The 14,840-nt window shown below is 35.1% G+C and overlaps 1 protein-coding gene across 4 annotated transcripts; it reads right to left on the reverse strand.

Annotated features, from left to right (window-relative positions):
- Positions 1-820: 820 nt before the first annotated feature.
- LOC148310328 (uncharacterized) lies at positions 821-11,448 on the reverse strand. 4 transcript variants are annotated; one of them, XM_088258669.1, is made up of 4 exons: positions 11,358-11,448; positions 5,384-6,456; positions 3,753-3,890; positions 821-2,502 (listed from the first exon to the last, which is right to left on the reverse strand). In XM_088258669.1, the coding sequence occupies exons 2-4, from the start codon at positions 6,344-6,346 to the stop codon at positions 1,798-1,800; spliced, it is 1,806 nt and encodes a 601-aa protein (XP_088114795.1). In that variant the 5' UTR covers positions 6,347-6,456; positions 11,358-11,448; the 3' UTR covers positions 821-1,797. The 4 variants fall into 4 exon arrangements, with proteins under 4 accessions (XP_088114795.1, XP_088114792.1, XP_088114794.1 ...); XM_088258666.1 differs by having other exon boundaries at positions 5,384-6,466; positions 11,356-11,448; XM_088258668.1 differs by having other exon boundaries at positions 5,384-6,521; positions 11,356-11,448.
- Positions 11,449-14,840: the final 3,392 nt, after the last annotated feature.

The raw sequence follows: 14,840 nt of genomic DNA on the forward strand, positions 1-14,840 counted from the left end.
GCTGCCACATGTCCAACCCCCCTCTTCTTCTTCTTTATATGTCCAGTCAGGATCTCCCTAGTCGACTGTTACTTGAGAGTAATTGTCTTTGTCTCGGGCAGCTCTAGACAGTCCTGATCCCCATCCAGCCTGGTATATTCCGGAGCCAGGAGATCTGCCTTCTGCCCACACCTCGTGGACCTCCACTAAGTGCAATAGCTCGTACTTGTCTCCTCTCAGAACATGCCCCAGATAGGACACTTTCCAGACTTTGATATCACTCCTTGAATTTATTTTTTTTTAATTAGGCAGTCATATTTTTTTAAATATTTAAAAATATAGTTTTTTTAAAGAATTTAATATTTAAAAAAATAAAACAAAGTAGGAGAGACATATTATGATACAATAAATAATATATTCGCCTCCGTAGTGTAATGGTCAGCGCGCTCGGCTACCGTTCTGGAGGTCCCAGATTCGATTCCCAGGGGGGGTCAAATAAATATAAGCGATTTTTTCACTCTAATATTTATTCAATATTACCCTGGACTGGTACCCGAAGCAGAGGGCTGATCATCTTTCCTTCATGTGTAAACGATCAAGATAACACTGCGTTTATATGACACAGTGCCCTATGCACCATTGGGGTGCGGATAAGGGTTTTTATTTATTGTATATTAATATTTATTCAATATTACCCTGGACTGGTACCCGAAGCAGAGGGCTGATCATCTTTCCTTCGTGCGTTATAAATCAATATAACACTGCGTTTATATTATGCAGTGCCTTATGCACCATTGGGGTGCGGATAAGGGTTCGAATGAATAAATAAAATACATCTGTTTTTAAGGAAATTTTATTTATTACATAGCTTAAATATTTTAAAATAAAAGGAAAGGCAATTGAAATGGTATGGGTACATAAGACTTAGAGAAGCCATATTGTGAACCAGGCAATCGCCATGGATCTTCCTCGAAAGGCATATAGAGGAAGATCAAAGAATTCATGGATGCTGCAGAAAGATAACATGATTCAAGGCATGGCCTAGGTGACGTTGTCCATGATAGAAGGACCTACAACCTGAGGACGAGAAGAGATGATTTCAACAGTCTACAGAGACGATAAGATGGGATGGAGCTAGGAAGAAGAATATATAAGCTTTAATATTTTGAAAAATAAAGAGTTACTTATTTTATATGAATAAAAATAATTTATTCTGTAATAATGTTTTTAAAACATGTCATGGAAAAATAAACAAACAACTATGAATTAAAATATATTTCTGTAAAATCACAAAGAAAATATTGACTCAAGTACTGATATTTCAAAATATCGTATCAAAGGATTATACATATCGCTCACTCCTTTCAAGAACATCATAATTTAAAAAACTAGATTTTTCAGGAGAACGTTTTTAAAGTTTAAAAATATAATACAATGTATTAAAAACATATATCAAGCCACTTATTGAACTTTTAACTGTGCAACAGATCTTTTTAGGTAAAGCCTTTCACCATTTGAAAAATATTTTGTTTATTTAAAAAAATAATTAAACAATACCTTTTCTTCAAAATGCAAAAAGATCACTTTCTGCCCTGTAGCGGGTAAATATTAAGTTAAAAATATGCCGCTTTTGCTGGGATATAGTACACTTTCTGGGCATTCCGAAAACATGCACAACTGAAAATTGACAATGTTTGATTTATGACGTTCTTGAAAGGAGTGAGCTATACAAAATTTCAAGAATTGCGGTGCATCTGCAGTAAATATGAGCAGAAAACACCTACTGACTTCAAACACAAACATATTTAATCTAAATACTTAAGATTTGACAGTTCGCTTCCTTCTTGCCTGCTTCATAAGACTGTTCAAGAAGTCCCTCTCGTTAGTTTGAGCCAGCTTGACTTCCTCTCTGCAGTTGTTCTTTTCGTCCACTTTGCAGCCAGGTCTTCCGTCGATCAAAAACAGCTCCAGAGATCCTTGCACACACCTTGGAAAGTGCAAGAACGGATCTATCTTGAAGAAAACGTCGGAGCCAAGATGGGCGCAGGGATCCGGAGAGCCAAGCCTGAAACAATCGCCTGTATTGTTCATAGGAGCAAAGTACTTCTTTGCAGCTACGGGTTTCATCGTTGTTCTTCGTCTAGTCTGCCTCTTCATCCTTGCAAAAGCGTCTTCGATGTATTCAAATTTGTATGGATCTATCTCCTTTGCCTCTAGATCTGCAACTTGATCATTGTTATTCGCTTTGTATCCGTTGATACCAGCGACATTTCGCTTGAACACATCTCTAGATTCCTCATTTCTTGCCTCGTGGAAGGTGTGTGGATCGGTCGCTCCGTATTTACTGATGTGGTGTGTTTTCTCGTATGAGAAGTCTCTCTTCGATCGGCCGGATGTAGGGTTGTTGTGCTGAGAGCAGATATCTGCAGAACATACTGCGAAGCCTGTACTAGAATCGTAGGTGAGTATTTCGTCCGTTTTGCAAGGTCCCTGCTGGTAAAATGTATGGCAATCTTCACTGCCCTGTAAATCAAAATAAAAAAATAAGTTAAAATATACTATTAAAAACACACATATCGCTCACTCACTTCAACAATGTCATAAATCAAAAAACTTGATTTTTCAGGAGATTGTTTTTGAAGTTTTAGAATATAATTAAATGTAATAAAAATTAATATCAAGCCACTTATTGAACTTTTTACTGTGCAACAGATATTTTTAGGTAAAACCTGAAGGTTTTTTCTCCATTTGAAAAATATTTCCTTTATTAAAAAAAAATTATTAAACAAAACCTTTTCTTCATAATGTAAAAACAACACTTTCTGCCCAGTAGCGAGTAAATATAAACTTTAAAATATGCCGCTTTTTCTGGGATATAGTGCATTTTCTGGGCATTTGAAAACATGCACAACTGAAAATTGACAATTTTTTATACATGACGTTGTTGAAAGGAGTGAGCGATATAAGCAGGCAGAGCCTATACAAAATGGTATGGATCAATTTCCAAAAGTACAAGACTTAAAGTAATAATTAAGTGTGGATAATGGTAAAGGTTGAATTATGTATACGATGTAATTTCAGTCTGACATGTGGTGAAATGCATGGGGCAGCAAATAAGACATGGCTGGAAGCGTTCATTTGTGAGAAGAAATATAAGTTATGTTAGCTTGTTGCTCTTGTGCAATGGTACTTTGTATTAACTAACTTACTAACTAACCATCAAGCCGCTTCTCCGCAGGGGTAGGCAGAGAGAAGAGAACGCCACACCACTCTGTCTTTGCAAACATTCTTTGCCTTTTCCACGTTCATTCGTCTCCTCATACATACCTGCCGATTATTACGACTCCCAACCGGACCACTTTCAAGTTTTTATGAGTTTTTATGAGTTATTTATAATTTATGAGGCGAATGTAATTAGAAAAAGGAGCAGAGGAAGACCGTGAAAAACTTGGCACAATCAGGTATTTCAAATACTTGAAAGCGGCCGGGTCAGGAGTCGTAATAATCGTCGGGGATGAATGAGGAGACGCATGAACGTAGAAGAGGCAAAGAAGGCAAAGACAGAGTGGTGAGGCATTCGATTCTCTCTGCCTACCCCTGCGGGGAAGCAGCGTGATGGTTAGTAAGTTAGTTAGTTATATAAATTAACAATTGAAGCTCACTGTTCGGTATTTATTTGGAAAAGACCTGGCAGAGACTGACCATGCGTGAATTAAACCAATCACACAGAACTGTGATAAGAGTACAAAGGTGTTTTAACTAGTAATAATTACCTCAATGGATCCTTTCTCATCATCACAAGTGCAGAATCCGTCTCCGAATGCATCAGACTTCACCAGCTGCCCCTTCCCGGTGCAGGTCTTCAGCGCATCAGACTTCTTAACGCAGGCCTTGGATGGCGGCCAGTACACCTAAGAAGAAACAAGTTTAGTTATGACCTAAAACAAGTACTACCAAAACAATTCCCTTTCATTCCCCATATCACCTTATCAAGAATCAGTTATATTAAATCTTATCTGGCTATACCAGCGTTGCCAATGCCAATTTTGAGAATTCCCCCAAAAACTATGTCAAATTCCCCTTGCAAGTTACTTAAACAATAAATTACATGCAACAATTGTTTGCATGCTGTTGTAGTGACAGTCCTGACGAAGAGACGGGTACGTCTCGAAACCGGTAGACATAAAAATCTCAGTGAGTGGTTATATACTAATAATATACTAAAATAAAAAGTAAAAATGACTAACCACAAAGTAAATGCTTTAATATTAATAATATTGAGAATATGATATTAAATTATTTCGTTTTCGTAAATTGGACAGGTAGGGTTACATCCATTTTTGTCGTTGTAACAATAATCTTAATTGTAGCATTTTTGGTAACAAATTCTACAAAAAGTAAAACATTTAAACTTATTTTCTACCATTAGTACACATTTGTCACCAGAAATGCTACGTGGGAAATCGAGGATCTGTTTGTTCTATTTGTCTTTTGTAACATGGACTGCCAACTGTGAAATGGTCACTACGGAAGCCGAAACGTGCAAGTATATACAATACAATGTAGTACAATTATATTTAGTACAAGAATAACCAAAATACCTCGTCAGGCTTGGAGCAAGGCTTGGATAGAAAAGTATAGACGAAAGAATGATGTATTACGAGTATGTGAAGGAATTAAAGGTGTACTAAAATTTTAGTACGAGTATTACCAAAATGCTTCAATAGCAAGGTTTGGAAAGAAAATAATGGACCAAAAATGATGTGTTATGTGGAAGAGTTGAAGGTGTTTTTATTTTATTTTTATTTTATTTATTTAGAAATTTCACAGAACATTAACATAAACACTTTTACAATAATGGATAACAAATAAAACAGGTAATTGTAACATTCCAATTACAAAATTTCACAAATGTCAAATGAGTTAAAAGTAAACAGCTAGAATAAAATATAGCAACAGTTAAGAAGATTGATAGGCAGACTTAATTTAGGGCTAAAGTGAAAATAATATTAAAAAAAGAAAAAAATATAAACAGCTATTATATATTATATATGTAGTAGAAATATGGTACAAGTATGACCAAAATACCTCGTCAGCCTTGGGGCAGCAAAGGATGGACCAAAGAACGATGTGTTATGTGAATGAATCGAACACTTTCAACACACTTACTACACTTAGAAGAATTAAAATACTAGTATAACCAAAATACCTCATCAGCCTTGGAGCTAGAATTAGAGCAGAAAAGAATGGACTACATAATGATGTATTTTGTGGAAAAATGTAAGGTGTAGTAGAAATATAGTACAAGTGTGATCAAAATACATCATCAACCTTAGAGCAAGGTTTAGACAGAAAAGAATGGAGTGTAGTAGAAATATATGTAGTACAACAATGACCAAAATACCTCGTCTGGCTTGGAGCAAGGCTTCGGCTTGCAGACTGGTTGGAGTGGAGCCCCTCCATCCTCAGTAGGCCTCTCCAGCACCAACCACTGCTGAGGCTCACCAGGACACGCCTTGACCGAATTCAGCTCGTGACAACTCCCCTCAAATCTGACAGCGCGAATTGCAAAACAGGCTCTCTCCTCTTCCGTATACCTCGCGCGATCAAACGGACCAGTCTTCGGGGCTGGCGGCTTCTGCCACCTCGTGTCGTCGTCTTCCGATTCTTCGCCGAAAAACACGGCGTCCGAATCAGCAACGGTCGTTTTATAATTCGACCTCTTTTGCATCCGTGCCTGATTGCTTTCAAGCCTTTGAAAGCCATCTTGTTGTTGGATATAGTCCTTCCTCGACGATTTCTTAAGTTCGACTGCTAAAATTTTCTCACAGCCTTCTTGATTCCATATTCTGAAGACGCATTTACACTTTTTGACGTTCGGATCTTCAATTTTCAGCGTTATATCTGTGGAGTCAAATTTGTGCTCCTTTTTCATGTTTTGTTTGCAGTTTTCATTGTACCACGAGCAAAGAAAGCTGTTACATTTTCTGGTTTCTTCTTTTAGCTTGTCTTTCATTCCAATTGCTTCTTTATCGTCTGCTTTGATACTTTTAACACAAAAAATCGGCAATTCTTCTCTGTTCACTAAGTAATCTTGTATATTTAGGCCGCATTCTTTTTCGAGTATGTCTTCCGAGTCTTCTGATGTAGTAGTCAATATATTCTGATAATTTCTGCTTTCCTTTTGTTCGTGTTGATCTTGGATTTGGTCGAACGCATCCTGCGATGACATCACTCGTTGGTTGTTGAAATTGTTTGGTTCAATTTCATAGCGGGAAAAGGAAGTCGGGTTGGCCGCAGATATCCTGGCTGCGGCGAACAAAATCAGGACACCGCAAAGGTCCTTTCGAGACATATTAAAAATCATTTTTACTGCAAATTTGTCACTTTTTCACGATCACTCGATAACGTTTTTTGGACTTATCTTACAGCTTATTTAAATGTCAGTCATTATAAGATGGAAACACTGCAGAACTCCTATATAAAACTATAATTATTCAGCATACTGCTCCATAGTTGTCCAGGACAGAAGGACCTATAGACTGAGGAAGAGGAGAGCTGACCCCAACAGTCTACAAAGACAATAAGCTGGGATGTAGCCAGGAAGAAAAAGACAACTCCAAAGTATTATTTTAAGCCAATAAAGGAAATTTAAATGCAACATTTCAAAAGTGTGTCCAAATACTTGTTCACAAATATGGATTGTCTCCAATCAAAGGAGTATTTTTCATATTATTTTATAACATCTCATCAAAGATGAAGAAGAATATGGAAGCCTGGTCACTTACAGGGCTGACGACCGTCATAGGCTAGTTTGAGTGATCACTTTACACGTGTAACATTCATTAATTCTACCCATTATTTACAACCACACTACTCAAATTCTTGGAAGTTTTTAAATATTGCTCACTCCTTTCAACAATCGTCAATTTTCATTTGTGCATGTTTTCGGAATGCCCAGAAAATGTACTACATCCCAGCAAAAGCGACATATTTTTAACTAAATATTTACCCGCTACAGGGCAGAAAGTGTTGTTTTTGCATTCTGAAGAAAATGTATTGTTATTATTTTTTTTTTAATATACCAAATATTTTTAAAATGGAGAAAAAAACCTTCAGGTTTTACCTAAAAAGATCTGTTGCACAGTGAAAAGTTCAAAAAGGGGCTTGATATTTATTTTCAATAAATTTCATTTTATTTTTAAACTTTAAAAACGATCTCGTGATGTTGTTGAAAGGAATGAGCGATATATGAACCCATTTTGAAACATTGTTCTTGAATCAATAGAACTTCACTAGAGACATCTATTGGTGAGATGAAAAGATAAACCAGCCTGTGACGGTCGTCATCCCCGTAAATGCCCAGACTTCCATATTCTTCCTCATCTTTGATGAGATGTCAAAAAATATGAAAAATACAACTTAGTCGACTCAAATAAATCTGTGTTTAATTTAAAAATTAATAATAATAAAAATAAAACCCTTATCCGCACCCCAACGGTGCATAGGGCACTGTGTCATATAAATGCAGTGTTATCTTGATCGTTTACACATGAAGGAAGGGTGATCAGCCCTCGGCTTCAGGTACCAGTCCATGGTAATATTGAATAAATATTTCAGTGAAAAAATCACTTATATTTATTTTACCTCCCTTGGGAATCGAACCCGGGACCTCCAGAACGGTAGCCGAGCGTGCTGTCCATTACACTACGGAGGCGGACAATATTAATACATAAAAATTAATTAAAAATTACATTAAAAATTAATACATAAATTAAAATGGAGTTCTACAAATTAAACGCCAAAGCAATAAATAATAATTTATGTTCACAAAACTAGACGTTTTTCCGCGGCACACAAACTAATCACCAGGGTACACGAATACTCGGCTATCCAAACTTAAAACACAGTAAGCGACATTTTTTTAGTAGTAGGTACGTTTTTTTGCATTTTTGGACTAAGTAGATTAGTACTTAGTCCAAAAATGCAAAACCGTACTACAAAAAAATGTCCCTTACTGTGTTTTAAGTTTGGACAGCCGTACTGGTCTAATGTACCATTCTGGACATAAACAAGCTAGCTACATGCAGTACTACGTTTTGTAAACAAGACGAAATTAGTATGAATATCAAAACCAGTTTTTAAAATAAAGAATATACACTAAAAACTAAATGAATTTGACACCAATATACCGGAATATTTAGTTTTAACAAATCGCTCACTCCTTTCAAGAACGTCATAAATCAAAAATCGTCAATTTTCAGTTGTTCATGTTTTCGAAATGCCCAGAAAATGTACTTTATCCCAGAAAAAGAGGCGTATTTTTAACTTAATATTTACCCGCTACAGGGCAGAAAGTGTTGTTTTTGCATTTTGAAGAAAAGGTGTTGTTTAATTATTTTTTTAAATATACTAAATATTTTTCAAATGGAGAAAAAACCTTCAGGTTTTACCTAAAAAGATCTGTTGCACAATAAAAAGTTCAATAAGTGGCTTGATATTTATTTTTAATAAATTATATCATATTTTTAAACTTTGAAAACGTTCTCCTGGAAAATCAAGTTTTTTGATTTAACGTTTCAAGAACGTCATAAATCAAAAATCGTAAATTTTCAGTTCTGCATGTTTTTCGGAGTGTCCAGAAAATGTACTATATCCCAGCAAAAGAGGCATATTTTTAACATAATATTTACCCGCTACAGGGCAGAAAGTGTTGTTTTTGCATTTTGAATAAAAGGTATTGTTTAATTATTTTTAAAAATATACTTAACATTTTTCAAATGCAGAAAAAACCTTCATGTTTTACTTAAAAAGATCTGTTGCACAGTAAAAAGTTCAAAAAGTGGCTTGATATATTTTTTTAATACATTGTGTTTTATTTTTAAACTTTTAAAACGTTATCCTGAAAAATCAAGTTTTTTTTATGACGTTCTTGAAAGGAGTGAGCGACATGTCATTATATGGGGAAGGCAACGAAGGAGACAATGGGATCCGCGTGTGAGGAGATTGGAACCATCCAGACTCCCCCACATTGCATTGCAAAGCCAATTTCAAGGTTGACGACAAAAGAGATGGATTGACAGCTGGAAATCGACATTCAGGAGGCTAATCCCTCCTAAAAAACAGGCCACAAGGCCTACACAGAGCAGAAGAAGAAAAATATAAAATTTCAGGTCAAATATTAACAGCGTTTGCGAATACTGCATTCCTTGTACCACATTCGCGCTTTCTAAGTCGCCGTTACTGCGAATTCAGTTATCTAAACGAGTCGACATAACGGTTCTATTTTATGTCCCTTTATATGACATTTTAATCCGAAATACATGAATTAAATTAACCACAAATTGAACTATGTATTGGCTCAATTTTTTACGGGTCATGGAGCATTTCGAGGATATTATATATATATATATATATATATATATATATATATATATATATATATATATATATATATATATATATATATATATATATATATATATATATATATATATATATATATATATATATATATATATATATATATATATATATATATATATATATATATATATATATATATATATATATATATATATATATATATATATATATATATATATATATATATATATATATATATATATATATATATATATATATATATATATATATATATATATATATATATATATATATATATATATATATATATATATATATATATATATATATATATATATATATATATATATATATATATATATATATATATATATATATATATATATATATATATATATATATATATATATATATATATATATATATATATATATATATATATATATATATATATATATATATATATATATATATATATATATATATATATATATATATATATATATATATATATATAAATATATATATATATATATAATTGCCTTATTTAATGTATATCTTTTTATGTTTTATTTTACATATGTATGTTACTGTTGTTAACCCAAATAAAAAATAAAAATGAAATAATAAAATACTTGTTCACAAATCTGGACTATCTCCAATTACCGACCTCACATATAAATGAAAAAGTTCTTCTCAATAGAAACCTTTAATCACACCATTCAAGTGCAGTCAAGCCATTTGTTTCGAATTTGAACGAAATATATAGAACTTCCGAAAAGTTGAGTAGTGCGGTCATGGATAGAATTGATGAATGTTCGCGTCTCTAAGTGTTCACCTAAAGTCCCGACAATGCCCAGACTTACATATTCTTTTTCATCTATATATGTTGAGATGTCGAAAAATATTATAAAGTATACTTTTTATATAGCTTTCGTGACGTAGTATTGGCTACCATATTATTCCCGTCCTATTCGGGTTCAATTCTCGTCAGCATCATAAAAATATTTTTTTAAAAAATTGATCTTAACCCTCTCTTCCCGGTGTTGTGTACCTTGTACACATTGCTTCTAATAACCATAATACCTCTTTAAATATAATAAATACAAGGTTAGGTATTCCTCCATAACATGTTTACGCATTCATTTAAAAAAATATTATCAATAATAATCACAATTTAACGGTTCCCTCAGAGGTATTTTGTGAATATCGGAAACAAATTCGCGTATAAACAGCGCGTGAAGAATGTGCGGGAAGCGCGACACTACATTCGCATCTCACTCTTGCATATTGCACTGCGCAAGCGCGAGGAGCTCAAAGCTCAATGTTCTCAGTCTTCCTCCGGCTAGCGGCTAGCTGCAGTCGGCAGTAGCTCTTAGGCTTGCAACTAGAGTGGACCTATGCTTGTTCCGTGAGCGTTGCCAGATGGCATTTTTAATGTTTTCAGCAAATAAATATAAATTATTATACTTTTTTTTTATTATATTATACTTCATTTATAATTAATTAAGAGGATTAACTATGAATATAATATATACATATACATATATATATATATATATATATATATATATATATATATATATATATATATATATATATATATATATATATATATATATATATATATATATATATATATATATATATATATATATATATATATACTCGGTTATTACGAGCACGGATATTGCGAGACGTCGGATATAACGAGGAAACATTGGTTGACATTTTGGCTTGTGACCTACTCCATACATTTATGCACGGTTATAACGAGCTACTATTCGCTTATAACGAGCAAAAATATCGACCAAAACAAACTTCAAACTGCTAATGTTTCGATTTTTTAAAAACATTTTCGACCACACGCAATAAAATGCGATACTATACGTTACAAAAAACGCTTAGGTATTCATAAAGTTGGTTTGAACTTCACAATCTCGGTATTTTTTAGCAAAAAAGTATGACAATTCTAGGAAATTCACAGACACTTTTCTTCGCAGTTCCTTGTTGGCTGTATGTCGACAGCTTGGTGACATTCGGAGGCGCGACGTCCGCTCGCGACATTGAACAAGCTCGACTGTCCGACTGATGGTCGCTACGATCAAAACTGGATACCGGCTGTGAACTTAGTCACGGTCGGGCGATAAACAAGTTAGTCGCGGTGTCAAATGTCACCGCAGGAAGGTGCGACCAGAAAAACGCTGTAACTGGCAACTAAATAATAAAAAATAAACATCAGTGTTAATAAAAGAGTCTCTGCTCAATGTAAAACTTCTTTTCATGTCACCAATAGATGTCTCTAGTGAATTTATAGTGTTTCAAGAACAATGTTTAAAAATTGATTAATGTATATTCAAATACATAATAATATTTTTTTTTTTTGACAACTCATCAAAGATGAAGAAGAATATGGAAGTCTGGGCATTTACGGGGCTGACGACCGTCAAAGGCTGGTTTAAGTAATCACTTTACACATGTCGCTCACTCCTTTCAAGAACGTCATAAATCAAAAATCATCAATTTTCAGCTGTGCATGTTTTCGGAATGCCCAGAGAATGTACTATATCCCAGCAAAAGAGGCATATTTTTAAATTAATATTTACCCGCTACAGGGCTGAAAGTGTAGTTTTTGCATTTTAAAGAAAAGGTATTGTTTAATTATTTTTTTTAAATATACTAACTATTTTTCGAATGGAGAAAAAACCTTCAGGTTTTACCTAAAACGATCTGTTGTGCAGTAAAAAGTTCAATAAGTGTCTTGATATTTATTTTTAATATATTGTGTTAAATTTTTAAACTTTAAAAACGTTTTCCGGAAAAATCAATCAAAAATCAATCGATTTTTGATTTATGACGTTCTTGAAAGGAGTGAGCGATGTGTAACATTCACCAATTCTACCCATTATTGACAACCATACTACTCAAATTCCATATATTTATATATGAACCCATTTTGAAACAGTGTTTTTGGATCACTAGAACTTTACTAGAGACGTCTATTGGTGAGATGAAAAGAAGCTTTTTATTGAGCAGAAACTCTTTTATTAGTATGTGAGGTCCGAATCCTGGATTATAATCACACACATGAGAGACGCCAGATAACATGATTCAAGGCATGGCCTAGGTGACGTTTTCCATGGTAGAAGGACCTACAACCTGAGGACGGGGAGAGATGACCCCAACAGTCTACAAAGACGATGAGTTTGGATGGAGCCAGGAAGAAGAAAGTTTTAAAAGAAACAATTTTTTTTTGGATAAAAAATATTGTTTGGTAAATATTTTAAAAGTATTTAATAAATATTTTAAAACAAGGATGAAAGCAGACTGAATGCAGTCGAAATGCGATCCCTCAGACGAATGTGTGTCAAAACGATGTTTGATAGATGTTCGAATGATGAAATAAGGAAAGAATGCAAGGCTGAGATAAGCATTATCGATAAAATAAAGAAAGGTGTGTTGGGATGGTTTGGACATGTGGAACGTATGAGTGAGGAAAGAACGATAAAACAAATTTATGAGGCGAAAGTAGTTTGAAAAAGAAGCAGAGGAAGACAAGGGAAAACTTAGCACAATCAAGTATGTCAAATACTTGAAAGCCGCAAGGGTCAGGAGTCGTAATAATCGTCGGGTATGTATGAGGAGATGCACGAACGTGGAAGAGGCGAAGAATGTTGACAGAGACAGAGTGGTGTGGCGTTTGATTCTCTCTGCCTACCCCTGCGGAGAAGCGGCGTGGTGGTTAGTTAGTTAGTTAGTTATATTTTTTGGATTTTTTGTCACATACAACGTTGTTCTGGTAAGACCCTCTGTTTGCTTGAAGACAGTCAATTAAAATATCTAGCGCAGTGTTGTTTTTGTGTTAGGAAATTGATAAATAGTTATATAAAAATTATGTACGCAAAATCTTAATGTCAGTATACAATAGAGTCCCTGGTACCAACCCTAATGCATGGGAAGTTAAGCAAAAGAAATGTGAAAGAAGATTGAATGCAGTCAAAACGTGATCTCTCATACAAATGTGCTGCAAAACGGTGTATGACAGATGTTCCAATGGTGAAATAAGGAAGAATATAAGGCTGACACGAGTATTATCAAATAAATACAAAAATTGGTTTAATGAGAAGGTTTGAACGTTAGGAACGAATAAATGAGGTAAGAATAGTAAAACAAACCAATGAGGAGAAAGTAGCTGGAAAAAGGTGCGGAGGAAGACCAAGGAAAGCTTGGCATGAAAAAGTATTTCAAGTACTAGGGCGTAGTCATGTCAGGAGTCGGAACAATCGGCGCCAATCCGCGGTCCACCAGAATCAACCTGTAGACGCTGTTTGTGCATACATGGTATCCTTACATTATACGTATGTACTCTCGCAGTTCACCAGGATCAACCTGTGGACGCTGTTTGTGCATACATGGTATCCTTACATTATACGTATGTACACTCGCAGTTCACCAGAATCAACCTGTGGACGCTGTTTGTGCATACATGGTATCCTTACATTATACGTATGTACACTCGCAGTTCACCAGAATCAACCTGTGGACGCTGTTTGTGCATACATGGTATCCTTACGGTATCCGTATGTACACTCGCAGTTCACCAGAATCAACCTGTGGACTCTGTTTGTGCATACATGGTTTACTTACGGTATCCGTTTGTACACTCGCAGTTCACCAGAATCAACCTGTGGACGCTGTTTGTGCATACATGGTATCCTTACGGTATCCGTATGTACACTCGCAGTCCACCGGAATCAACCTATGGACGCTGTTTGTGCATACATGGCATACATCCTTATGGTATCCGTATGTACACACGCAGTCCACCAGAATCAACCCATGGACGCAGTTTGTGCATACATGGTATACTTACGGTATACATATGTACACTCGCAGTCCACCAGAATCAACCTGTGGACGCTGTTTGTGCATACATGGTATCCTTACGGTATCCGTATGTACACTCGCAGTTCACCAGAATCAACCCATGGACGCAGTTTGTGCATACATGGTATCCTTACGGTATCCGTATGTACACTCGCAGTCCACCGGAATCAACCTATGGACGCTGTTTGTGCATACATGGCATACATCCTTATGGTATCCGTATGTACACACGCAGTCCACCAGAATCAACCCATGGACGCAGTTTGTGCATACATGGTATACTTACGGTATCAGTATGTACACACGCAGTCCACCAGAATCAACCTATGGACGCTGTTTGTGCATACATGGCATCCTTATGGTATACGTATGTACACTCGCAGTCCACCAGAATCAACCCGTGGACGCAGTTTGTGCATACATGGTATCCTTACGGTATCCGTATGTACACTCACAGTCCACCAGAATCAACCCGTGGACGCTGTTTGTGCATACATGGTATCCTTACGGTATCCATATGTACACTCACAGTGGACACCCAATGGGTGTGAAGAATATTATAAAGTAGTGTGAGAGATTGAAGATTT

The sequence above is a fragment of the Brachycentrus maculatus genome, unplaced genomic scaffold (genome assembly GCF_059751285.1).
Source record: "Brachycentrus maculatus isolate JH-2025_06_01 unplaced genomic scaffold, ASM5975128v1 h1tg000101l, whole genome shotgun sequence".
In the NCBI taxonomy this organism is placed as follows: domain Eukaryota; kingdom Metazoa; phylum Arthropoda; class Insecta; order Trichoptera; family Brachycentridae; genus Brachycentrus; species Brachycentrus maculatus.

Excerpts from the sequence above, each read along its gene's own strand:
- LOC148310328 (XM_088258669.1), bottom strand. The coding sequence starts at position 6,346 with ATGATTTTTAATATGTCTCGAAAGGACCTTTGCGGTGTCCTGATTTTG. Across the intron at positions 3,891-5,383 it reads CTTGCTCCAAGCCAGACGAG|GTGTACTGGCCGCCATCCAA; the intron begins GTATTTTGGTCA and ends GTTTCTTCTTAG. Across the intron at positions 2,503-3,752 it reads ATGAGAAAGGATCCATTGAG|GGCAGTGAAGATTGCCATAC; the intron begins GTAATTATTACT and ends TTTGATTTACAG.